Here is a 26212-nt window from a genome sequence, read left to right on the forward strand (position 1 = left end):
GCAAATTTATTTCTATTGAAAGATGAAGGATTCTAAAACAATGTATTTGGAGAAAACGTAAATTGGCTCTTTTATAAGAACAGTACCACAACAAATAGAGATCAGCTGCCTATTACAATCGAACTGGGAAATCTTCTCGGCAGCAAGAAATAACAGTCAAGCTTTGCTTATTGGACACTGTATTTGCTACATGATAAAGAGACACAATATAACAAAGGATAGTTTTCAACAATTGCTGAAACAACGGCATTGGCAATTCCTAGAGCAACTGAAAAGCAAATATAAAACGAGATACCAAAATGACCTAAACACCATACGGTATTAAATGACACAACAAGTTTACTGTTACTAAAATATAGTACTATTTATTTATCTCCACGACACGTTTCAGAGAGTTAAACCTCCATCATCAAGTGGATTTACATTTCTAAGTTTGATATGTGTGTGTGTGTGTGTTTGTGTGTGTGTGTGTGTGTGTGTGTGTGTTGTGTTGCGGCCTTTTTGGAGGACCTTGTGCACTCTCTAGTGGAGAAACAAAACACTATTTCAGAACATGGTTTTGGGTTTCTTTTGACAAAAAACTAAATGTATATCTAACGGTAAAAATAAAATAAGTAAAACAGAGTACCCCCGGTGGTCACAGATTCCTTTCACCGTCGTAACACATTACATGTATACTGTCATATTTTGTAAACAAATATGGCGTTTGGAAACTATTACGTGCAAGGATCATATAGATTAAGAGAAACATTATCACAAAGTACAAAGAATACACATCGTAAGAACATTATCACAGAATTAATTTTTAAATAATTTTGGAGATGTTTGTTTTGAGGTGTCAAATACATCCGTTGGAATAGATATTTCGGGTGGTATATAAATCCGATCTTGTCAAGTTAATATAGCTTAAACTTCATACTCATTTATACAATCAGGTGACATCTTACAGACTTTAAGGGAGCCGGAGGTGGTGAAATCCAAAAAATTACGATTTTTTTTTTTTTTTTTTGCTACCGAAAATTAATTGGAACATTCCTCTTTAATGTAAACTTTGAATTATTGTTCTACTCGCCCTAGAAGTGGAGTTATTACCATTTTCCCCACGCCTGCAGAGGAAATGGGCGGCCGCTGAATGCATCTAACACGCTCTCGTGACTTCCTGGAGAACTGCTTGGGATTTTCTCGGCCTGTTACGCATACAACGCCTTATGTTACGCATACAGCGAGTGTGCAGGGGTTGGCTACATTGTTTTCTGCGACAAATGAAGCGCTAAAAGCGTGGTACATCGTCTCTTTGCTGTTTACCGTTTCGAATTAGTTCAGTGTTGCGCCTGTTGTTGGTGGTATTATACATCTTGTGTAAAGCGTTGTTCTGGTTACGATGCCACGTTTTAGTAACCGTGTATATAAGAAGAGGATAAACGCAGGGAAAAGAAAATTAACACTAATACCAAGTTGCGATACTACAATTACTGAAACAGTGCGTTCTTCTGCTAAGCAACACTTGGCCGGCCATAGCCCTGTGACATCTTCTAGCAAGAAGCTGACTGGTGGAAGTGACAGATTTCGTGAATATGTTAGTGACGATATTAACGAAGTACTGAATATTGGATTATTATCTTCTGTGCTGAAAGAAAGTGTTCTGTGCAAAATGTGTTCAAGTGTAGGAGTGGGACTAGAGATAACAAAGCACTTTGGTTTAGCTTGTGAGATGAAGATAATCTGTGCATGTTGCAAGTATCAAGTGACTTTCTACAATTCACATGCCAGTCTCTTTGGTGAAAATGGACGATCTAGAGTGTTTGATGTGAATGTTCGACTTGTGTATGGTCTTCGATCCATTGGAAAAGGGTCTGCTGCTGGTAAACTGTTTTGTGGTATCATGAACTTGCCATCGCCTCCAAGCAAATTTGGGTACTACTGTGAAATGGTAGGATCCTCTGTTGAAGATGTGGCTTTGCAAACCATGAAGGAAGCAGTGGAGGAATCTGTAGAAATGAACGGTGGTTCTAGGGATTTGGTAGTGGCATTAGATGGTTCCTGGCAAAAGAGGGGTCATAAATCCCTGAATGGGGTTGTAACTGCTACTTGTGGTGATGGTGCAAAAGTGATAGATGTTGCAATATTATAAAAACATTGTAAGTGCAAAAATAAAATCAAAGGATAGCACAGTGGAACCTGTGAGGCAAATTTTAGTGGATCAAGTGGAGCAATGGAAGTGGATGGAGTGAAACAAATTTTTGAACGTTCAGTTCCCAGATACAACGTTAGGTACAAATACTACCTTGGGGATGGTGACTCCAAAGGTTTCAAGACTATAGAGGAACTGAAACCATATGGAAATGAATTTGTAGTTGAAAAGTTGGAATGCATTGGGCATGTGCAAAAGCGTATGGGTGCATGGCTTTGAAGGCTCAAACAAACTTTGGGTTCAAGTAAGCTCAGTGATGGAAAGACAATAGGAGGGAGAGGCAGGCTTACTGATGAGGTGATTGAACGTCTGCAGAGATACTATGGGTATGCTATAAGGCAAAATACTAGTAATGTTAGTGACATGCGAAAAGCAGTGTGGGCATTGTTCCTTCATACTGCCTCTTCCAATGAATACCCTCAACACAGCCTGTGCCCAAAAGATTCCTGGTGCAAATATAATGCAAAAAAGGACTATGATCACAAACATGGTTTGCCAGCAGTTGTGATAAATGCAATAAAACCAGTTTTTCATGACTTAGCACAGGCAGAATTGTTACACAAATGTCTACACGGAAAGACGCAGAATTCTAATGAGAGCGTAAACAATTTGATTTGGAAAGTGATTCCTAGAAGGGTGTTTGTAAGCATAAAAACACTGCACTTTGGCATTTATGATGCAATAGCAACCTACAACCAAGGGAACAGTGTGAAGTGTGAAGTTCTGAAGGCATTAGGATTTACAGCTGGGATGAACACTGTACGAGCACTAAGAAATATTGACAGAGAAAGGATAAGAGGAGCAGAAAGAATAGAAAGGCATATGAAGTATGATGGAACAACAGGCCAGAAAAGAAGACAGAAGAGGAAGCTTTTGGAGGATGAAGAAGAAGACCCTGATAATCCATCCTATAGTGCAGGAATGTACTGAGAAACTTTGATAGCCATTTCCCGTAAATTAGAATTTTTCGAATATAAGGAACATTTTCTCAAAATCCACTCAAGCTAGAGAGACGAAATTTTTATACAGCACTCCTAGTGGTCAAACTTACATTGTAACTAGCCATTTGGCAATATGTTCAGTAGTTTCATTTCAGTTTAATTATAAAGCAATTATTTGTAAAAAAAATTTGGGTCATTAATAAAAAAAAAAATAATTGGAAGGAAACTAGAAAAGATACTCCATAATCCCTCTGTCATAACTGCAATACTAAACCACTCTATATGTAAAAAAAATTCAAATTTTTCTATTTGGTAGTTTATTCATAAATGTTCCTCAAACTTGGTGATTTTAACATGGGCACCATAGGCACCTCCGGCTCCCATTAAGTATGGTAATTATGTTGGCTACAGTGGTGAAATTATTCACAAATAATAATTTTGATTGGGATGCACAGATAGATATGAAAGGCTGGAGGCAGAGGGAGAGGAAGAGAATGAGAAAGTGAGATAGAGAGAGAGGGTGGAACGAGTGATTGGATGAGAGCAAACTTTATAAAGCGGGGGTCTTAAGTTATATATGTTACATTTAATAACTGCCTTAAGGTTGGGGTAATACATTGTTTAATGCTTTAAAATATGCAGATGGATGTACAATTTGTGCCAGCAGCTGATATACAAATAGTTTCATTCTGACAGGGGGTAAAGCTGTTGGTGTTATGTATTTGTAAGAAAGGTAAATCCCTCGTACATTTGAGGGTATCATGGTAACATAACTAAATATTTATGGTAAATATTAAGGTGTGTCTGTGAGTGTGAGTGTGTGTCTGTGTGTGTGTGTGTGTGTGTGTGTGTGTGTGTGTGTGCGCGTGTGTGTGTGTGTGTGTGTGTGTGTGTGTGTGTGTGTGTGTGTGTGTGCATTGAAAATTTAATAACGTAGGCAGTTGTTGAAAACAGAGATGATACTATCGTAAATGTTGTAATTTTTGTTATTTGAGATGGAGTCAGGTAGTTTTGTTTGGTGTTTTAATACTTGCAGTGATTCTACATTTCCATCTGCATTTATACTCCGCAAGCCACCCAGCGGTGTGTGGCGGAGTCTTTTGCCTATGGTTGGATCTGTAGGCTGTTGACACTTGTGTTGTTAACCTGGTGTTTTGTTTCATGTAGGTGGTTGGCTATTGCTGATGTGTGGTATTTTTTGTTTTTTAGTGCTGACATGTGTTGTTTGAATCTAAGCTCAAATGATCTGCCTGTCTGGCCTATGTAGAAGTAGTCACAATCCAAACATTTAATTTTGCACTCACCTCTGTCATGAAGTGGGTTTCGTGTGCTGATGTTGCGGGGTAACTTCTATCCAAGCCTGTTATCTGTGGTAAAGGATATGCTTATGCCTTTTAGTTTGAAGACATCGGCGATCTGATATGAAATATTACCTAGAAAGGGGATTATATGGAAGATGTTTTTTTTTCTTTTTGGTTTTTGTGATGTGGTTGCTTTGCCAGTATTGAGTGTTTTACGGTGTCTACTATGGAGCTGTTGTAACCATTTGCAATAGCTGTTGGTTTTAGTATTTCAATTTCTTGTTCACATTTGTCTACAGAGAGTAGTAGATGGATAGCTCCATTCATCATGTACTGGAATGCTGCCATTTTGTGGGTTGTGGGGTGACAAGAGGAGCTGTGGATTGTAGTATGTGTTGTGGTAGGCTTCCGATAGATTTCAAAAAAATGGCTCTGAGCACTATGGGACTTAACATCTGTGGCCATCAGTCCCCTAGAACTCAGAACTACTTAAACCTAACTAACCTAAGGACATCACACACATCCATGCCCGAGGCAGGATTCGAACCTGCGACCGTAGCAGTTGCGCGGCTCCGGACTGAACGCCTAGAACCGCGAGACCACCGCGGCCGGCCCGATAGATTTCAAACTGATGTCTGTTATTCTTTATTCTAATGGTAGGTCTAAAAATTTATACTGTAGGTTAGGCTTTACCGTGACTGTTATTGACATTACCATACGTTAACTTATGGTACTTAATTCACTGTAGGACAGAATGTCTCAAAAGAGGACCATAAACGCACGACAGCGCCAAACACAAAGAGAAACGAATGGAATGAGACATTACCCGAGTTATAAATTTGTTAAAGTTTATTTTACTAGAAGCTTGAAAGAAGACATTAGCTTTAGCTTTTACCAGAAGATCGCAATTCACTATACGGTTGTAGGTGTGACAGAATTTTTTATTTGAACGGAAAATTTTAGTTTCACACATAATTTCAGACTCCAAGCTTTGCAAAGAATTCCATACATCAAGAGAGACTGCCTTTATTCAGCCTGAGACGTGGCAGTGAGATTTCATTTCCCTGACCACGCTCGTTGCCGAGCATAGTATTACGCAATAACGTAAGTTAAGGTGAGGAATAAATTACTGTGTACAAGGTTGGAAAATAAGCAGTAGAAACATTTTCAATTAACTGACACGATCCGAGTACAAATCGAACGTATGGTTTGATTTATATACATTTTAAATATAGGGTAGCAGCGGTATTCAGGGAGCTTCAAGGCAGCCACGTTTTCCATTGTTCCCAAAGGCGAAAGAAGAAATGGTCGTCCAGGCAGCAAGGACGTTGACGTGGGCGAAAGATACACCAAGAGGGGCTAAATTGGCTACTTCGACCTTCTAGAAAGTTGGTATATGGATACACGTCCGGCGATATCAAAAAGTAAGACGCAGGTTGAGAATAGGGACACCCCATGGTCTCAGAGAAAATAATCCTAGTTGGCCTTATGGCCGAGAGTGCGTGGGTAAATGTGACAGGAGTGGAGGGTCCTTTGGTGAAAGGTGCTACGCAGTATTTCAATATGCTGGCATTTACTGTATAAAGCTGCCACGGTAGATACCGTTGCAAGCTGTGTTATTGACGCAGCGTACTGTAAAGATGACTGATGACAGAAATCCCATAGTTGTGATGCGCTAGTGCAAAAACCATCGAACGAATTTTTTCCGTAGAGGGAAATCCGCTGCTGATAATACTTGCACACGTTGTAGGTTGTAGGGATAGTAGCGGCTGTCATGTTATCGTACAGAATACACATAAACGTACTTTGGCTTATACCACGTTGGCGGACCACTTGCCTGGAGCATGTACAAGAGTTCGTCTCAATATCTTGGAGAACCTGGCCCTCCAAATCTGGTTTATGCACAGTCAGTCACCTCCCTGCACTTTCGCTTGTCTGAAAGGACCCCTGATCACCGAAAAGGGCTTGAAATTTTGTGTGATGCAATTGGTGTCTGTAGTGGTACTTGTTTTGGTATAGCCGTGCTGCTTCTCGACCGTTTACATTTGCTTGTCCGCTCGCAAACACCATCTCTCGCCGGCCGTGGTAGCCGAGTGGTTCTAGGCGCTTCAGTCCGGAACCGCGTGACTGCTACGGTCACAGGTTCGAATCCCGCCTCGGGTATGGATGAGTGTGATGTCCTTAGGTTAGTTAGGTTTAAGTAGTTCTAAGTTCTAGGGGACTTATGACCTCAGATGTTAAGTCCCATAGTGCTCAGAGCCATTTGAACCATTTGAACCAAACACCATCTCGACTTCTTCCCAACATGAACACCGGACCATTCTCCTTCTTACAGTACGCTGAATCAATCACACGGTCTGCAACACACAAGGACTACACGGCACGTGGTCAGAGGAACTGTCATTCGTCATCTACTGTGACATCGATATATTACCAGACACATGTTCGAAGGACCTTTCTTCCTCCGTTTCCTGTCAGGGATTCGTCCCTGCATTTTTTTCGGTTTTATTAATGTTCGTCCTGTATAATCTGCTTTTACGAGACGAGTTTTGTATTCATTTGTTGGCCAACCAGTTTCTTCTGAAGCCTAACATTGCATTCAATGTGTACTGTCAGCAGAAGGAGCGCAACGACAGAACTTGTGCAGTGAAAGCGGAGCAGGTGAGTTTTACACGCTGCAGCATCGCTGAACGTGCCGACTCAGCACACGAAAGAGGTGGATGCCAGGCAGGGCGGGATTATGCGGACCTGTGACTGGTCTAGCCACCACGGCTGATTTATTTGTCGTAGACACGTTGTATTTTGTACTTTTAACGTTACTGGAAGAAACCACTGCCGAATTAGGAGGTAGGTGAATAAGTTAAATGCCCCACAAGGACTACATTCGCAGAAGACATTTAATTCGCAGAGAACCGTACCTATTTTTTATTTCATCTTGATTGATTCGGAAAAGAAATATTCTGAGAGGAAAAAATGCCCAAACACAGAACTTCTGCGGAAGAAGGTATTTTGGTGAGCGTAAGAGGGGCTGTGTTTGAGAAAGCTGGCGCTAAAATAATTAAAAGCTAGTGGTGAAGTGCCAGACTAGAAAACCGAAGGCCTCGGAGTCGACCCCCTGTCATTTCTAGGATTTGTATGTCTCACTTATCACTTCTTTCACCTCTAGCAATATTTTTAATTTGAAAAATGTCGAGCTGCCCGTGGCTCGGAGTCCACATAAACTGCAGGTTCCTCTATGTGTGGCTGGGTAGGTTAGTTCGAAGGTCAGAGGAAGGCTACAGCAGCCAACTTCAGCGGTACCAAGCCTAGTAACGTACTGTGGTCTTCTATTCAACATTCGCGTGGATGGTAGCTGTACTCTGCCGTTTTTAAATGAAGGTGCAGATGTCCTAAAGTGATAGAGGTTGCAAGATTTCCTCGTGCTACCAAATCTCCATAAATGGTTTTCAGTTTAGCCAATAGTCCGCCGAAAGTGGTGCAGGCGACATGCGGTAGGCGGCCGTTGCGGACGAGCGGTTCTAGGCGCTTCAGTCTGGAACCGCGCGACAGCTACGGTCACGGGTTCGAATCCTGCCTCGGGCATGGAAGTGTGTGATGTCCTTAGGTTGATTAGGTTTAAGTAGTTCTAAGTTCTGGGGGACTGATGACCTCAGATGTTGAGTCCCATAGTGCTCGGAGCCATTTGAACCATTTTTGACATGCAGTACAACTGGTGTTTCCTTCTCACTCGAGACTGCAAAATTTAACTCTTTCCTGGATTGCCTTAATGAACTGACGCGTAGGACTTCCTCCTGCCTGTTCTCCATAGAGCTCTCATTGATGTAGTCCGTTAAAGCAGTTCTTGTAGCGTACTGGATTCGTTTGGAGATGGAAGCAGGTGACCTGAGTCGCTATAACTGGGTGTGTGGGTAGCTAATCTATCTGAAGTAAATCTCGGGATTGCATTACGGTGTATTTACTGATCACCACTGTAAAACAGTTTACAATTAAACAATTCATCACATAAGTTACTAAAAATCGTGGGACTGGTTAAGACAACTATTACAAAGAACAGACTCAGATTACAGTCTATCGCTGACTGACTAGGTTGACGCGCTGCGGAAATCTCGTTCATGCTTCGTACAACTTTGTGGCTTTTCGAATGTAATAGGTAGCTGAGTAATTTTCACTTTTTTTTAAGTTTTAACTAGTTTACTGCGTCGTAGTAATGTGGTATCAAAACTTTAGCGACAGTTACATTCGGCTGGCCAGAGTGGCCGAGCGGTTCTAGGCGCTACAGTCCGGAACCGCGCGACCGCTACGGCCGCAGGTTCGAATCCTGTCTCGGGCATGGATGTGTGTGATGTCCTTCTGTTAGTTAGGTTTAAGTAGTTCTAAGTTCTAGGGGACTGATGACCTCAGATGTTAAGTCCCATAGTGCTCAGAGCCAGCCCATAAGATTTCACACACATTTGAACAGATCGCTTGGCAGAACTTTTGGCGTGGCTCGTTTACATCTCCTCATTTCACTCACTCACTACCGCGCCATATAGTTCATCCGTTACGGAAGCCAGCGTAAGAAACAGTTTCTCACTCGTTACTGTTGTGTTCTGCAGTGCTACGTAAGGGAGCGAATTACTTCTGGTAGCTTCAGGGTCCGAAATAAAATGTAAAATTTAGAAAATAAAATGCTGTCCAAAATAGTTGCTGAGCAGCTGTGTGTGCGCAGGCGAGGAGGAAGAACTGTGGCTGCATGTGGATGCGGCGTATGCGGGCGCCGCCTTCGTCTGCCCGGAGTTCCGGGGCTGGCTGGCCGGCGTGCAGTACGCACATTCCTTCGCCTTCAATCCTTCCAAGTGGCTCATGGTCCACTTCGATTGCACCGCCATGTGGTGAGCCATAACGACAACTCCTTCCTAGCTAGCATGTCTCCCTCTATAGGTACGAGGGCTATTCGGAAAGTAAGGTCCGATAGGTCGCGAAATGGGAACAACAGTGAAAAGCCGATGAAGCGTTGCACAGGTGTGTTGAGCAATGTCTCTAGCATGCCTGTCGATCGCGTCACGCCGCTCTTTTCCGTTCTGAGAACACAGTGAGGACGTAAAGATATTTATAACTGCAGTGTCGCGTGTCTCCCGCCAAGTACGAGTGTCTTCTATGACAAAGTTATCGAAAAGTTGGTACAACGCTACGACAAATACCGGGTGATCAAAAAGTCAGTATAAATATGAAAACTTAATAGACCACGGAATAATGTAGATAGAGCTATGTAGAGCAGTAGCTGGAAGGTGTAACAAACAGTTGCAAATCAAACATTTTTTATTTTCTTGTAGCTTCCATTTCGCGACCGATCGGACCTTACTTTCCGAATAGCCGTCGTATTTGGTCGCTCATGATCGACCAGTATGTTTAGTTACTTCATTTTGTCATTAAACGTCTCACGTCCTGAGTCATCTCTTCCGATCTTGCATTTATCCTTTCGTCTCAACATACCGGCTGCTCTCATCCTTCCAGTAATCTACCTTATCTACTCCAATCTTCCACTGCCCTAACAAATTTTTCCCTCCATTGCACCTTCCAATTCAATTAACTGATCTTCGACGTTTACCAGATGCCTCGCTAAACTGTGACTTTCCTAAGTGAGTCTTTCAGTGTGTCCGTCCACAGACTTCTCTTCTCACACACAGTTTCTAGTTTCTCTTCTTTCTGTCCTTAGCTGTCCACTGTCCCACAATAACTGGGGAATATTGTTTGTACGGTATTTTCAGATTACAAATGTGCTATGTGTTATCTCATAAAAGCACCTTATACTAAGGTAACACTTATTTCGCATGCTCGGACACACACACACACACACACACACACGAGAGAGAGAGAGAAGAGGAGAGGATAGACAGAGAGAGAGAGTCTACAGTATACTGTATAATCACCATTTGAAGCCAATGTAAGAAAATATTAAGCTATTAGTACAGGAACAATTCTTATAGATAAAATGGCGGTGAGGTACGCTACATCACATGTACAAAAAAGAATTCTAAAATTGGGCTTGGTACTTACAAGCTCCTGTGGTGAAAAGTGTTGGGGAAACTCATAACAGTTAAAAGAAAGGCTAACTGTTAGAATTTAACATGTTGTGGATAAACAATTCGCCCCAGAAAAAGAATAGGCCTAGGTGGAGAATAGTGGAGAAAGAAACTGTTCATGGCCTTGTTGTAGAAACATACTGTTACTTGCTTGATGTGGTTTCCGTAAACCACAGAGAATCTAAACCATACCGTTAAACAAAATTTTCAGTATCAATCCGCCAGAATACAATTTTAGTGCTTTCATTAATAGTTAACTCTTTCGATAGAATGAGGCATAAAACAGGACTCGACAGGGATAGGCTCAGACCACAATCTTGTGTCAAGGCGTTAAAAAATGAAATTGAAAACCTCAGAGGTTTTGTGGTGGACAGTCGGGGCAACAAGATAGGTCGCCACCACAATGTTGGAAAAGACAACAGTGATGAGAAAATTGGCAAGAACTGGGACCGAAACTGGAACTACCATTCAAGAGTCATGCGACTCAAATATTATAATACATTTTCCCGTTATATTTTACTATAAATGCACGAAATGGCGCTCTATTTTCTCTTTTCTCTATTGTAATACTAAATGTTCTCACCGTTCGTCGGACGTCTCCTCAATAGATGCTTATACAAAACAAAAAGTCGCAGTATATAGACACCAAGGGCCATATATGCGAAGGCAAATTAGTCATTCATAAAACGACAAAAGAAAACATCCTAGCATCAAAGAAAAAATATGCAGCGGACTTTTTTTACAGTGGTCTGCCTCCGTAGCTGAGTGGTCAGCACGGCATACTGCCATGCGGGGAACCCGGGACCGATTCCCGGTACTGTCAGGGATTTTTCTGTGGTGGGAGGACTGAAACTTGGTCCCTCAGACTCGTGATGACAACTGAGGAGCTACTTCGCCGAGTAGTAACGGCACCAAGTTTGCCAACCCGACAATGGTCGGGAGAGTGGTGCACTGACCCCACGCCAACCCACACTGCATCTCGAAGTCGCCAGATGCCATTGGCTGAGGACGATACGGCGGCCGTTAGGACACAATTCTCCCGTGTGTGGCCAGAACAGCGATTTATCACTTTTTGTTTTTGTTTTTTTTGCAGTTCACAGTAGTTTTACTGCACACCAAACAGAATTTAATGCAAATTTCGTCCACAATGTCCGCTGCAGAAGGATTTGCATCTATCTGCATCACAGTTCGACACCTTACGCTGGGTATTGTGTTGGTAACACTGATGCCACTGGATAAGTTCTAGCTGTTCACGAACCACAAACGCAGTGGAACATAAGATGCAACACGCGCAACATGCTGAGCACAGTCTCATCAGTAACTGGTATGTCTGGGAGATTTAACGGCCCAAAATACACAACTGTCCATTAGAATTGCTACACCACGAAGATGGCGTGCTACAGACGTGAAATTTAACCGACAGAGGGAAGATGCTGTGATATGCAAATGATTAGCTTTTCAGAGCATTCACACAAGGTTGGCGCCGGTGGCGACACCTACAACGTGCTGACATGAGGAAAGTTTCCAACCGATTTCTCATACACAAACAGCAGTTGACCGCCGTTGCCTGGTGAAACGTTGTTGTGATACCTCGGGTAAGGAGGAGAAATGCGTACCATCACGTATCCGACTCTCATAAAGGTCGGATTGTAGCCTACTGCGATTGCGGTTTATCGTATCGCGACATTGCTCCTCGCGTCGGTCGAGATCCAATGACTGTTAGCAGAATATGGAATCGGTGGATTCAGGAAGGTAATACGGAACGCAGTGCTGTATCCCAACGGCCTCGTATCACTATCAGTCGAGATGACAGGCATCGTATCAGCATGGCTGTAACGGATCGTGCAGCCACGTCTCGATCCCTGAGACAACAGATGGGGGCGTTTGCAAGACAACAACCATCTGCACGGACAGTTCGACGACGTTTGCAGCAGCATGGACTATCAGCTCGGAGACCATGGCTGCGGTTACCCCTGACGCTGCATCACAGACAGGAGCGCCTACATTGGTGTACTCAACGACGAACCTGGGTGCATGAATGGCAAAACGTCACTTTTTTGGATGAATCCAGGTTCTGTTTACAGCATCGTGATGGACGCATCCGTGTTTGGCGACATCGCGGTGAATGCACATTGGAAGCGTGTATTCGTCATCGCCACACTGGCGTATCACGCTGCGTGATTGTATGGGGTGCCATTGGTTACACGTCTCGGTGGCCTCTTGTTCGCATTGACGGCACTTTGAACAGTGGACGTTACATTTCAGATGAGTTACAACCCGCGGCTCTACCCTTCATTCGATCCCTGCGAAATCATACATTTCAGCAGGATAATGCACGACCGCATGTTGCAGGTCCTGTACGGGCCTTTCTGGATACAGAAAATGTTCGACTGCTGCCCTGGCCAGCACATTCTCCAGATCTCTCACCAACTGAAAACGTCTGATCAATGGTGGCCGAGCAACTGGCTCGTCACAATACGCCAGTCACTACTCTTAATGAACTGTGGTATCGTGTTGAAGCTGCATGGGCAGCTGTACCTGTACACGCCATCCAAGCTCTGTTTGACTCAATGGCCAGGCGTATCAAGGCCGTTATTACGGCCAGAGGTGGTTGTTCTGGGTACTGATTTCTCAGGATCTAGGCACCCAAATTGAATGAAAATGTAATCACATGTCAGTTCTAGTAAAATATATTAGTCCAATGAATACTCATTTATCATCTGCATTTCTTTTTGATGTAGCAATTTTAATGGCCAGTTGTGTATTTTCCTGACTCATCCCATTGTGTATGCCATACTTCAGCATGGCAATGTCCTACCAAATGTGACGACGAATGTGTAAGCTTTCTTGGAAGAACGACGAATACCACAGTTTCCTATATATGTCGGCCATCGAACATATCTGGGACGCCATTTGTCGGGCTCTTGTTCGTTATGGTCTTCATTATGGTCCTACAGCACGCATGCAAACGTCGTGGAAGTAGAACTCTCAGGAACATACACAGTCCGTCTTTTATTCCATGTCGCGATCCTTAGGCAGTCATCAGGCCACCAGACTGAATTCTCGCAGTTAGACAGCATGTGAACTTCTGTAATCTTAATTATTTATTTATCACCATGTCACTAATGTGTACTATAAAATTGGTTTCCTCCGTTGTGTTGCTATTGCCTAGAACGTTTACACGAGGGTTGCCCAGAAAGTAATACACTGCATTTTGTTTCTCAGCCCAAAACAATGCTACGAATGCGAAACGTCAAGTATATATTATATCAGCCTTCACTCCGCTGGAGAGTGAAAATCCCATTCTGGTCACATATATATTATTTGAAGTCTCCTGAGTGAGCGCACCAAGCTTCCGTCACTTCCGACGGATAGCGTAGCTGCAGGACAGTTTCAAAATGGCATCTATAGGTGATGAACGTTACACGCAACGTGCCGTCGTTGAATTTCTCACTGCAAAGAAAAAAACTGTGGGGAATATTCACAGACGCTTGTGCTGAGTCTGTGGAGCATCTGCTGTCGGCAGAAGTACAATTAGTCGCTGGGCACGGATGGTGAGGTTATTAGAAGGGGGTTCGGCGGAGCTCCAAGATTTGCAGCGGTCGGGGAGACCATCCACGGTTGTCACACCTGACATGTTGCCGCGAGCACTTGTTTGGGCCATTAAAGGATGCAATTCGTGAAAGACATTTTGAGGACGATGAGGAGGTGATTCACACAATGCGCTGGCTCCACCACCAGAAGAGGGACTGGTACCGACAATGCATACACGCCCTTGCTTCGCACTGTAGGAAGCCGAAAGAACGGGATGGAGATTACGTGGAAATATAGGGTGTGTAGATAAAACACCATTCTTCCGTGTGTGTAATTCTCATTATGTTCAGTAAAGAATTGTTCAACAAAAAAATGCGGTTCATTACTTTCTGGGCAACCCTCGTACACATGACGAACGATTTTGTCATGTCATGTCTTCATAAAGGATAAAAATACATTATTCACCTCCTACCATGTTCTTCACATATATTTAGCAATAAAATAACAGAACTGTGGTCCTATGTTACAGGGTGAAAGACGCTGGCGCCCTCCACCGCACTTTCAATGTGGATCCGCTCTACCTGCAACACGAAAATTCCGGTATGTGCTCCTACTTTTGCCTCGCGTGAAAGACATAGCAATTTCACCAAAGGCGGAGAAGAACGACAGTAATGAATAAATAACATTACAAAAAATAGAAAACGTCAATATGTTACTATAACATGGAATAGTCTTAGATAAAGTAGATTATGCATTTCAGAACATAAAACTCAAAATCAGTTTTCACAGAAAAAATACTTTAAAAAGAAACATGATACATAAAGTTGATAAACACAAAATTTAAACCAATGTGGTATATACAAAATTATCTGCACTAATTACGAATTACTCTTCATAAAACAAACAGGATGAAAATTTAGGAAATGATAAAAGTCGATTGTCACTACTTCGCATTCAATGCGAACTATAAACAAAATAAACACCCCACAGCAGACGAAAATACTGATCTTACAGCTCTTCGCAGGGCAATAAAGAATGATACACGAACATTTTAGAAGGAACTGAGATATAGACACAGTTGACTGAACTCCTAGGCATTATCCTAAACTAACAGACAGAAATACGACAAAACGAAAAACTTCGAGAAAATTGAAAACTTATAAAAAATTGGTGGATATAGAACACAACACCAGACAATATGAAATTCTGAGAACTAATGAAAGTGATAAAAAAACCTAACATAAATATACGTTATGCAAAACAAAAGCGTCATTACCTGTCCAAGCAGTAAAGATCGATCCTCACCACAGTTCATGTCGATAAAATTATTGACAAGACTAACAAACATATCTTTGATGAATAATACAATGGTGTGCAAAACTTCAGGGCGCAAATAACTTCCGCATCGTGTCACTGCCAAGAAACATACGCTGATGAGCCAAAACACTATGACTATCTCCTTAATAGCTTGTTTGTCACTCTTTAGAACGAAATACATCACCGATTCTGCGTATCAGGGAACAGACAGTTTGTTGGTAGGTTTGTGGATGTATGTACCATTAGATGTCAGCGCAAATTTCATGTAATTCGCGTAAATAACGGGCCGCTGATTTGCGTACGCTATGATGGTGTCCGATAGCGATCCTGATGAGATCCATACGATTTACATTAGTCGAATTTGGTCGCCGAGACATCAAAGTGAGTTCGCTATAATGTTACTCAAACCACTGTGGCACCATTCTGACTCTTGCACACGAACAATTATGCTGCTGAAAGATGACATCGCTGTCGGAGAAGACGTCAAGCATGAAGGGATGTACGTGGTTCGTAGTTGTCTGCGTGTCCTCTGTTACTACAAGAAGTCCCACGCAAGGGTAAGAGAATGTCTGCCATAGCATAATACTGCTCCCATCAGCCTCCGGCCGATGCGCGCTGCACGTTTCGAGCCGCCGTTCACCTCCATGACGGCGTTTGAGGAGACGACCACCGACTCAGTGTGGCAAAAATGTGATCCACCCGATGAGCCGACATTTTTTCCGTTGATCGGCGGTCGAACCCCGATGGTCCGGTGCCCACTGCAATCGTAACTGACGATGTAGTTGAGTCAACATGTGAACACACAGTGGTGGTCTGCTGTGGAGCTCGATGTTCAACAATGTACGATGAAGTGTGTGCTCCGAAACACTTGTGCGTGCACAAGCATTGTGCTCTTTCGGCAAGGATGTCGCAGATCACCATCGCGCATACTTTACAGAGCAGTCAAGCGTTCGAACCCCACGTTCTGTGAAGAGTCGTGGACGTCCAACCATTTAGCGTTTAGTGGTAGTTTCACTGTCCTACCTCATTCCATAGGTGCTCACGACAGTAGCACGTGAACATTCGGCCAGCTTCGCCCTTTTCGAGATACCCGTTCACAGGCCCCGCGGATTAATACTCAGCCTTTTGGAAAAATTGCTTTTCCCAATGTATTTTCCTATTTGCAGCCCATATCTTCGCTAGGGTGACCATTGGCAACGGATGGATTGTCGTTCGCGCACGTGGACGTGCTGAAATACGTCTCCTGAACGCATCGCATACGTGCTCAATGGGTTTTAAGTCGGGAGAACGAGCAGGCCAGTCCAATCGCCGAAAATCTCGTTCTAAGTGCTCCTCCACCTGCGCTGTTCGATGTCATCGCTCAGTGTCATCCACAAAAATAAAGTCAGGGCTGAAGACACACCTGAAGGAGTACAATGTCACAATAACGTTGACCACTGAGCGTACCGCGTTCCAGGGCGCTGTGACCGAGCGGTTCTAGGCGCTACAGTCTGGTACCGCGCGGCCACAACGGTTGCAGTTTCGAATCCTGCCTCGGGTGTTGCAAAACTTTCTTTGATGTGTGTATTTATCACTTGTGAAATCTAATGTTTGTCACAGAACTTGTTATTATATATGCAACGTTTTTAAAACTATAAACCGTTACTCACCAATGACGATTTCGATCAAAGAAGGAGAGCACAAAGAAACACGTCTTCTCGCGCCGACTCTGACCATCACACTGAGGATATTACGCAGTCGAAGGTGCCTCACACGATGGCAGCACCTGGATACTTCACGAAAAGATGCAGATGTTGTAATTCACCCCTGTTGCAACATGCCCCTCTCTCCCCTCTAACATGACATCTTTCATTATTTTGTAATTTTCAGTTTAGTACCGATTTTCGCTCATATTAGGGCGAATACTTTTATTGTCTCACTTTTGGTCTTAGTACACTCCTGGAAATTGAAATAAGAACACCGTGAATTCATTGTCCCAGGAAGGGGAAACTGTATTGACACATTCCTGGGGTCAGATACATCACATGATCACACTGACAGAACCACAGGCACATAGACACAGGCAACAGAGCATGCACAATGTCGGCACTAGTACAGTGTATATCCACCTTTCGCAGCAATGCAGGCTGCTATTCTCCCATGGAGACGATCGTAGAGATGCTGGATGTAGTCCTGTGGAACGGCTTGCCATGCCATTTCCACCTGGCGCCTCAGTTGGACCAGCGTTCGTGCTGGACGTGCAGACTGCGTGAGACGACGCTTCATCCAGTCCCAAACATGCTCAATGGGGGACAGATCCGGAGATCTTGCTGGCCAGGGTAGTTGACTTACACCTTCTAGAGCACGTTGGGTGGCACGGGATACATGCGGACGTGCATTGTCCTGTTGGAACAGCAAGTTCCCTTGCCGGTCTAGGAATGGTACAACGATGGGTTCGATGACGGTTTGGATGTACCGTGCACTATTCAGTGTCCCCTCGACGATCACCAGTGGTGTACGGCCAGTGTAGGAGATCGCTCCCCACACCATGATGCCGGGTGTTGGCCCTGTGTGCCTCGGTCGTATGCAGTCCTGATTGTGGCGCTCACCTGCACGGCGCCAAACACGCATACGACCATCATTGGCACCAAGGCAGAAGCGACTCTCATCGCTGAAGACGACATGTCTCCATTCGTCCCTCCATTCACGCCTGTCGCGACACCACTGGAGGCGGGCTGCACGATGTTGGGGCGTGAGCGGAAGACGGCCTAACGGTGTGCGGGACCGTAGCCCAGCTTCATGGAGACGGTTGCGAATGGTCCTCGCCGATACCCCAGGAGCAACAGTGTCCCTAATATGCTGGGAAGTGACGGTGCGGTCCCCTACGGCACTGCGTAGGATCCTACGGTCTTGGCGTGCATCCGTGCGTCGCTGCGGTCCGGTCCCAGGTCGACGGGCACGTGCACCTTACGCCGACCACTGGCGACAACATCGATGTACTGTGGAGACCTCACGCCCCACGTGTTGAGCAATTCTGCGGTACGTCCACCCGGCCTCCCGCATGCCCACTATACGCCCTCGCTCAAAGTCCGTCAACTGCACATACGGTTCACGTCCACGCTGTCGCGGCATGCTGCCAGTGTTAAAGACTGCGATGGAGCTCCGTATGCCACGGCAAACTGGCTGACACTGACGGCGGCGGTGCACAAATGCTGCGCAGCTAGCGCCATTCGACGGCCAACACCGCGGTTCCTGGTGTGTCCGCTGTGCCGTGCGTGTGATCATTGCTTGTACAGCCCTCTCGCAGTGTCCGGAGCAAGTATGGTGGGTCTGACACACCGGTGTCAATGTGTTCTTTTTTCCATTTCCAGGAGTGTAGTTTCCGCACCGTCATATGACTCGATGTGCTAGCTAAAAGCGTTTCCACGCTACACCAATTTATAACTTGACACATAGCTAATTCATAACAATCGAGCGCATCTGACTACATTGTTACGATGACGTCACATGCACAATAAATACCGAGTGACAAACACTTGCATACGTGATCTATCCATAATGATCTCAACCATTGTTTACTCATTATTACTAGTGTGGTGTCACCGCCAGACACCACACTTGCTAGGTGGTAGCCTTTAAATCGGCCGCGGTCCATTAGTATACGACGGACCCGCGTGTCGCCACTGTCAGTGATAGCAGACCGAGCGCCACCACACGGCAGGTCTAGAGAGACTTACTAGCACTCGCCCCAGTTGTACAGCCGACGTTGCTAGGAAAGGTTCACTGAGAATTACGCTCTCATTTGCCGAGACGATAGTTAGCATAGCCTTCAGCTAAGTCAATTGCTACGACCTAGCAAGGCGCCAATTATCCTTTGCTATGTATCTAATGACGCATATACTGTATCAACAAGACCAATGTTCACCAATTGTGGATTAAAGTTACGTATTCCAGCAGCTACGTACTTTTCTTTATAGCATTCATTACGTATCCTGTTTCAGACCTCACGCCAGCCTGCGTGAGTTTAAGCGCGTGCCTTCGGTTACCCGTCACTGTGGATTGGCTGTCTTGCCAGTCCACAACAACTAGCGACTCAAATTGACGGTATTTTGTCACATCAGAAAGTTCGACCGACGACAGAACAGACGTTTTCTCGTCAAAAGTTACAGCTTTGGTGAATTTATTAAGTCTTTCATGCAATGTATAGAAGTTACAAACGAGTACAACAATTTTACCTTGCATGTGCACTAGAGTAACTCTGCTTAAGGGAGTGATAAATGGAACATCTGTTTTTCATTTTTTCCTCACATTCTGACAAGTGCTGTCATAAGCTCTATATACACTCCTGGAAATTGAAATAAGAACACCGTGAATTCATTGTCCCAGGAAGGGGAAACTTTATTGACACATTCCTGGGGTCAGATACATCACATGATCACACTGACAGAACCACAGGCACATAGACACAGGCAACAGAGCATGCACAATGTCGGCACTAGTACAGTGTATATCCACCTTTCGCAGCAATGCAGGCTGCTATTCCCCCATGGAGACGATCGTAGAGATGCTGGATGTAATCCTGTGGAACGGCTTGCCATGCCATTTCCACCTGGCGCCTCAGTTGGACCAGCGTTCGTGCTGGACGTGCAGATCGCGTGAGACGACGCTTCATCCAGTCCCAAACATGCTCAATGGGGGACAGATCCGGAGATCTTGCTGGCCAGGGTAGTTGACTTAATTCTTCTAGTGCACGTTGGGTGGCACGGGATACATGCGGACGTGCATTGTCCTGTTGGAACAGCAGGTTCCCTTGCCGGTCTAGGAATGGTAGAACGATGGGTTCGATGACGGTTTGGATGTACCGTGCACTATTCAGTGTCCCCTCGACGATCACCAGTGGTGTACGGCCAGTGTAGGAGATCGCTCCCCACACCATGATGCCGGGTGTTGGCCCTGTGTGCCTCGGTCGTATGCAGTCCTGATTGTGGCGCTCACCTGCACGGCGCCAAACACGCATACGACCATCATTGGCACCAAGGCAGAAGCGACTCTCATCGCTGAAGACGACACGTCTCCATTCGTCCCTCCATTCACGCCTGTCGCGACACCACTAGAGGCGGGCTGCACGATGTTGGGGCGTGAGCGGAAGACGGCCTAACGGTGTGCGGGACCGTAGCCCAGCTTCATGGAGACGGTTGCGAATGGTCCTCGCCGATACCCCAGGAGCAACAGTGTCCCTAATTTGCTGGGAAGTGGCGGTGCGGTCCCCTACGGCACTGCGTAGGATCCTACGGTCTTGGCGTGCATCCGTGCGTCGCTGCGGTCCGGTCCCAGGTCGACGGACACGCGCACCTTCCGCCGACCACTGGCGACAACATCGATGTACTGTGGAGACCTCACGCCCCACGTGTTGAGCAATTCGGCGGTACGTCCACCCGGCCTCCCGCATGCCCACTATACGCCCTCGCTCAAAGCCCGTCAACTGCACATACGGTTAACGTCCACGCTGTCGCGGCATGCTACCAGTGTTAGAGATTGCGATGGAGCTCCGTATGCCACGGCAAACTGGCTGACACTGACGGCGGCGGTGCACAAATGCTGCGCAGCTAGCGCCATTCAACGGCCAACACCGCGGTTCCTGGTGTGTCTGCTGTGCCGTGCGTGTGATCATTGCTTGTACAGCCCCCTCGCAGTGTCCGGAGCAAGTATGGTGGGTCTGACACACCGGTGTCAATGTGTTCTTTTTTCCATTTCCAGGAGTGTATTTCAGGATTTTCTTAGCTCCGTTCTAATTTGAATTTTAGATTCCTGGTGTATAGCTTCAATAATGAATGTGACCTAACTTTACTCAGAATCTGTATCATTTAAAGCGTTAAATTTTACTAACAAAAACCTTGATTTTCGAGATCCTTCACCACCATTATCTTTTTTTTAGTCATTTTGGCTCCTATTGATCAGTTCAACGGAAATTAAACTTGTTCCATAACACTAGTACAGCACTTCTCTTACTCTCTCATGCAGTTTTCTGTCTTTTTATATGAACACTGAATACTTAATTCCTTGCCTTGCCCTTAGCTTTGTGTATTTTCCCCTATTTCTCTTCCATGAAATTTGATTAAAAGTTAATTACAGGTCACCAAACCTCATTCCTAAGACAGTACAAGTGGGACTTGCTACATTTTTCTCCTATGCTCATAAATGTTACATGTTATTTCTGATTTTATGACTGTTTATTCTTTTTTTTGGCCCTTGGTGTTTCTGTTCCACTCAAGATCCTGTTGGTCTCACGTTTTAAGCCGATTATCAGGATTGGTGGCGAAGGATCCGCACAGAAGAGAAAGGTAATGACCGCTATTGCAATACGCGTAACACACAAGGAAAGGAAGATGCATATCAGACCAGGCGGAAGCAAAATTCGGCTACAGTAATGTACGTGCGTTATTTCAGGACAGCGATGTCGAAAGACATTTTCAAGTTCGTAGCTTCTTAATTTGCCTTTCCAGAACCCAAGTACTTTGTCTAAAAATGTTTCGTTGAACATCCTCTGTATGCTGTCTATTTTTTGAGCGCTTTCACTGAATGACCGTGTGAACATTTCCACAATTGTCCTCGTGTGTCTTGCCGTTTCTCCACGGACTAGCGCCCATTGATTGGAGACTTAATTCAGGACATTTTGGTTTTAAAAAATTATACGTCTTCTTCTGGCCTCCCATCGTCGGCCAAATTCTGATGATGGAAATTTCTTACATTGCTAGTATTCGAAGCAGCTGCCTCCAAGTAAAGCACTATTGCACTTACGTGCTTCAGTGATCTCTGCTGCGATTTCGAGTAGAAATAATATGGACTCAGATTAAATATACTGAAGAGAACCAAACGTTTTAAAAGATTATTTTTTATTTTTGTAGAGTATACTTTAAACAGATTAGCATCGTAGTTTTAATTGTTGTAAGTATGACTCCCTTGCTGAAAATTGTTTCATTCACAAATTTCAGCTGTTTCTAATAACGCCACTTTTTTCGTTTACAGGTCTGGCAATTGATTACATGGTAAGTATGACGTTATATTACATTCATAAAATATACAAAGAAGAAGTATTTGATAAGTTCCAAAACAACAATTATTGTCTGGCGCTGTCATCTCCTTGCCGAAATCAGAATTTTACAACCTCTTTGATGCAATTTTAATTTACTTTACAGCACTGGCAAATTCCTTTAAGTAAGAGATTTCGAGCCCTGAAGCTGTGGTTCGTAATCAGGAGTTACGGAGTGAAAGGTCTTCAGCGTCACATTAGAGAGGTAGGTATCATAGAATCAGACATACTACACAAGGTACGAAGTAATTAATGACTGCTTGTACTAATTATAAAGATCACAGCCTATTCCATATACATGGCTTGGAAGCCTGCCATCTCTTCTATGCTTTAACCAGGAAGTTCATAAGAGCCTATGAGCCCGGTTTTTGTGCCCTTCATATTAATCTCACCCATTCGTGAATAAACGCAATCTGACTGAAATATTTTAAGTTTTTGAGCGGCAAATACTTTTGGAAAGTGCAACGGAGTAATAAAAGTTGTGCTAATCAGAGTTAACCAAGACATAACTGAAGTTAGAATCTCTACCATGGACCTAATACAGTTACTACTATGCGTGCAGGAGGAATTGCAACTTACGGATACAGTTCGTGCAATGCAAAAGTTTTTCTCAATGTGCGCCACACATAAGCTAATATTATAATCTGAAAACACTGCGCTAGTATGGTAATAGAACTTATCTCGATATTTCAGTCTCCACTAGGATATTTCTTGAAATTCAACAGCAGCACGAACTTACCTACATAGCTGAAAATTTTATTTAATAAATCACGAGGTGGCCGCACAGATTCTCGAATGGCTTTAAATCCGGGGAGTTTGGTGGCCAGGCGGGTACGGTAAACTCATGGTGGTGCTCTTCGTACACCGCGAGCTGTGTGACACGTTCCATCGTCCTGCTCATAGATGCCATCGTGCCGACGACAAACTAACCGCAGATAGGGATGGATAGGGTCCCAAGGATCCATTGCGCCGTCCAGAATGACGAGATCACCCAGAGAATGTTATGAAAACATTCCCCAGACCGTAATGTTCCCTCCTATGTCCTGGACCATTCTGACGACTGTTGCATGGTGTTTGCTTCCAGACGTTTCACGCTGCACACACCAACGACCATCTGTCCGATAGAGCATAAAACGTGATTCGTCTGAAAAAGCCACCTGTTGCCACTCAGTGGACATACAGTTGCGGTATAGGCTTGCAAATTCCAGCTTTCGCCGCTAATGAACAGTAGTCAGAGTGGGTGCAATAACGAGGCGCCTGCTGCAGAGGTCCCTATGCAGAAACGTTTGCTGAACCGTGAACGATCATTGAGGAGAAGCTGTTGGTAGCCTCTTGGTTCATCAGGACAGTCAACTGCTCAACGGTTGCACGTCTGTCCTCCCGTACCCATCTCCACCCGTCGTTGCCCCTTGTCATCTATTGTCCATGGTACACCGCAGTTGTCTCGGGGCCAGTCTTGGGAACCACCATTTAGCTGTGCACCGTAAACGTTAAGCACAGCGGCTTGCGAAAAGTTTACAAACTTAGCCGTTTCGGAAATGCATCCACCCTTGGTCTGAAAGACAATGATCATGCACGTTTGACCCTCAGCTAAATTGCTCCGTTTCCACGTTACACGAGCGGTTCTAGGCGCTTCACTCTGGAACCGCGCGACCGCTACGGTCGCAGGTTCGAATCTTGCCTCGGGCATGGATGTGTGTGATGTCCTTAGGTTAGTTACGTTTAAGTAGTTCTACGTTCTAGGGGACTGATAACCTCAGATGTTAAGTCCCATAGTGCTCAGTGCCATTTGAACCAATCCACATTACAATAACGATTGCGCTATTTTGCGCGTCCTCTGACACGCTTAATATACCCTCCACTACTAGTGCTACCGCCGGCCGCGGTGGTCTAGCGGTTCTAGGCGCGCAGTCCGGAACCGCGCGGCTGCTACGGTCGCAGGTTCGAATCCTGCCTCGGGCATGGATGTGTGTGATGTCCTTAGGTTAGTTAGGTTTAAGTAGTTCTAAGTTCTAGGGGACTGATGACCACAGATGTTAAGTCCCATAGTGCTCAGAGCCATTTGAACCATTTACTAGTGCTACCACCTGCCGTCTGTGAGTGGGTATTGGACGTTGAAGTCGAACACAGGCGATAGTCACATTAATATGACTGGACTGTGTAGAACAGGAAGTGAAGCGCATGTCTAGTCAGAAAGCACAAAGGACAAATACTATTCACCCTCGAACGGCCTCTCGCTAGTAACGTGCAAAACTTCCTCTATCCTCGATAATTCAGCGAGGAAGAGACTCCAGAAGTTTATTCACTCACCAATTATAAGATCACGAAGAACTACCAGATTGTGGGGATGTCGACTCATACGTTCCACCCGCTGTCCAAAATACGCTACTGGCCATTAAAATTGCTACACCAAGGAGAAATGCAGATGATAAACGGGTATTCATTGGACAAATGTACTATACTACAACTGACATGTGATTACATTTTCACGTAATTTGGGTGCATAGATCCTGAGAGATCAGTACCCAGAACAACCACCTCTGGCCGTAATAACGCCCTTGATACGCCTGGGCATTGACTCAAACAGAGCTTGGATGGCGTTTACAGGTACAGCTGCTCATGCAGCTTCAACACGATACCACAATTCATCAAGAGTAGTGACTGGCGTATTGTGACGAGCCAGTTGCTCGGCCACCATTGACCAGACTTTTCAGTTGGTGAGAGATCTGGAGAATGTGCTGGCCAGGGCAGCAGTCGAACATTTTCTACATCCAGAAAGGCCCGTACAGGACCTGCAACATGCGGTCGTGCATTATCCTGCTGAAATGTAGGGTTTCGCAGGGATCGAATGAAGGGTAGAGCCACGGATCGTAACACATCTGAAATGTAACGTCCACTGTTCAAAGTGCCGTCAAGAGGTGACCGAGACGTGTAACCAATGGCACCCCATATCATCACGCCTGGTGATACGCCAGTATGGCGATGACGAATACACGCTTCCAATGTGCGTACACCGCGATGTCGCGAAACACGAATGTGACCATCATGATGCTATAAAACAGAATCTGGATTCATCCAAAAAAGTGACGTTTTGCCATTCGTGCACCCAGGTTCGTCGTTGAGTACACCATCGCAGGCGCTCCTGTCTGTGATGCAGCGTCAAGGGTAACCGCAGCCATGGTCTCCGAGCTGATAGTCCATGCTACTGCAAACGTCGTCGAACCGTTCATGCAGATGGTTGTTATCTTGCAAACGTCCCCATCTGTTGACTCAGGGATCAAGACGTGGCTGCACGATCCGTTACAGCCATGTTGATAAGATGCGTGTCATCTCGACTGCTAGTGATACGAGGCCGTTGGGATCCAGCACGGCGTTCCGTGTTACCCTCCTGAACCCACCGATTCCATATTCTGCTAACAGACATTGGATCTCGACCAACGCGAGGAGCAATGTCGCGATACGATAAACCGCAATCGCGATAGGCTACAATCCGACCTTTATCAAAGTCGGAAACGTGATGGTGCGCATTTCTCCTCCTTACGCGATGCATCACAACAATGTTTCACCAGGCAACGGCGGTCAACTGCTGTCTGTGTATGAGAAATCGGTTGGAAACTTTCCTCATGTCAGCACGTTGTAGGTGTCGCCACCGGCGCCAACCTTGTGTGAATGCTCTGAATAGCTAATCATTTCTATATCAGAGCATCTTCTTCCTGTCGGTTAAATTTCGCGTCTATAGCACGTCATCTTGGTGGTGTAGCAATGTTAGTGGCCAGTGGTGTACATGGGACAGTCGG

The 26212-nt window shown here is 44.9% G+C and overlaps 1 protein-coding gene across 1 annotated transcript in view; it reads left to right on the forward strand.

Annotated features, from left to right (window-relative positions):
* Positions 1–26212, forward strand: part of LOC124721999 (histidine decarboxylase) — a 394491-nt gene that overhangs the window by 295245 nt on the left and 73034 nt on the right. Inside the window, exons 9-12 of the mRNA XM_047247175.1 lie at positions 9142–9304; positions 14559–14629; positions 22352–22371; positions 22522–22620. Coding sequence (XP_047103131.1) covers positions 9142–9304; positions 14559–14629; positions 22352–22371; positions 22522–22620 — 353 coding nt within the window. The remainder of the gene's footprint in view (positions 1–9141; positions 9305–14558; positions 14630–22351; positions 22372–22521; positions 22621–26212) is intronic.

This window comes from Schistocerca piceifrons, chromosome X (genome assembly GCF_021461385.2).
Source record: "Schistocerca piceifrons isolate TAMUIC-IGC-003096 chromosome X, iqSchPice1.1, whole genome shotgun sequence".
Lineage (NCBI taxonomy): Eukaryota > Metazoa > Arthropoda > Insecta > Orthoptera > Acrididae > Schistocerca > Schistocerca piceifrons.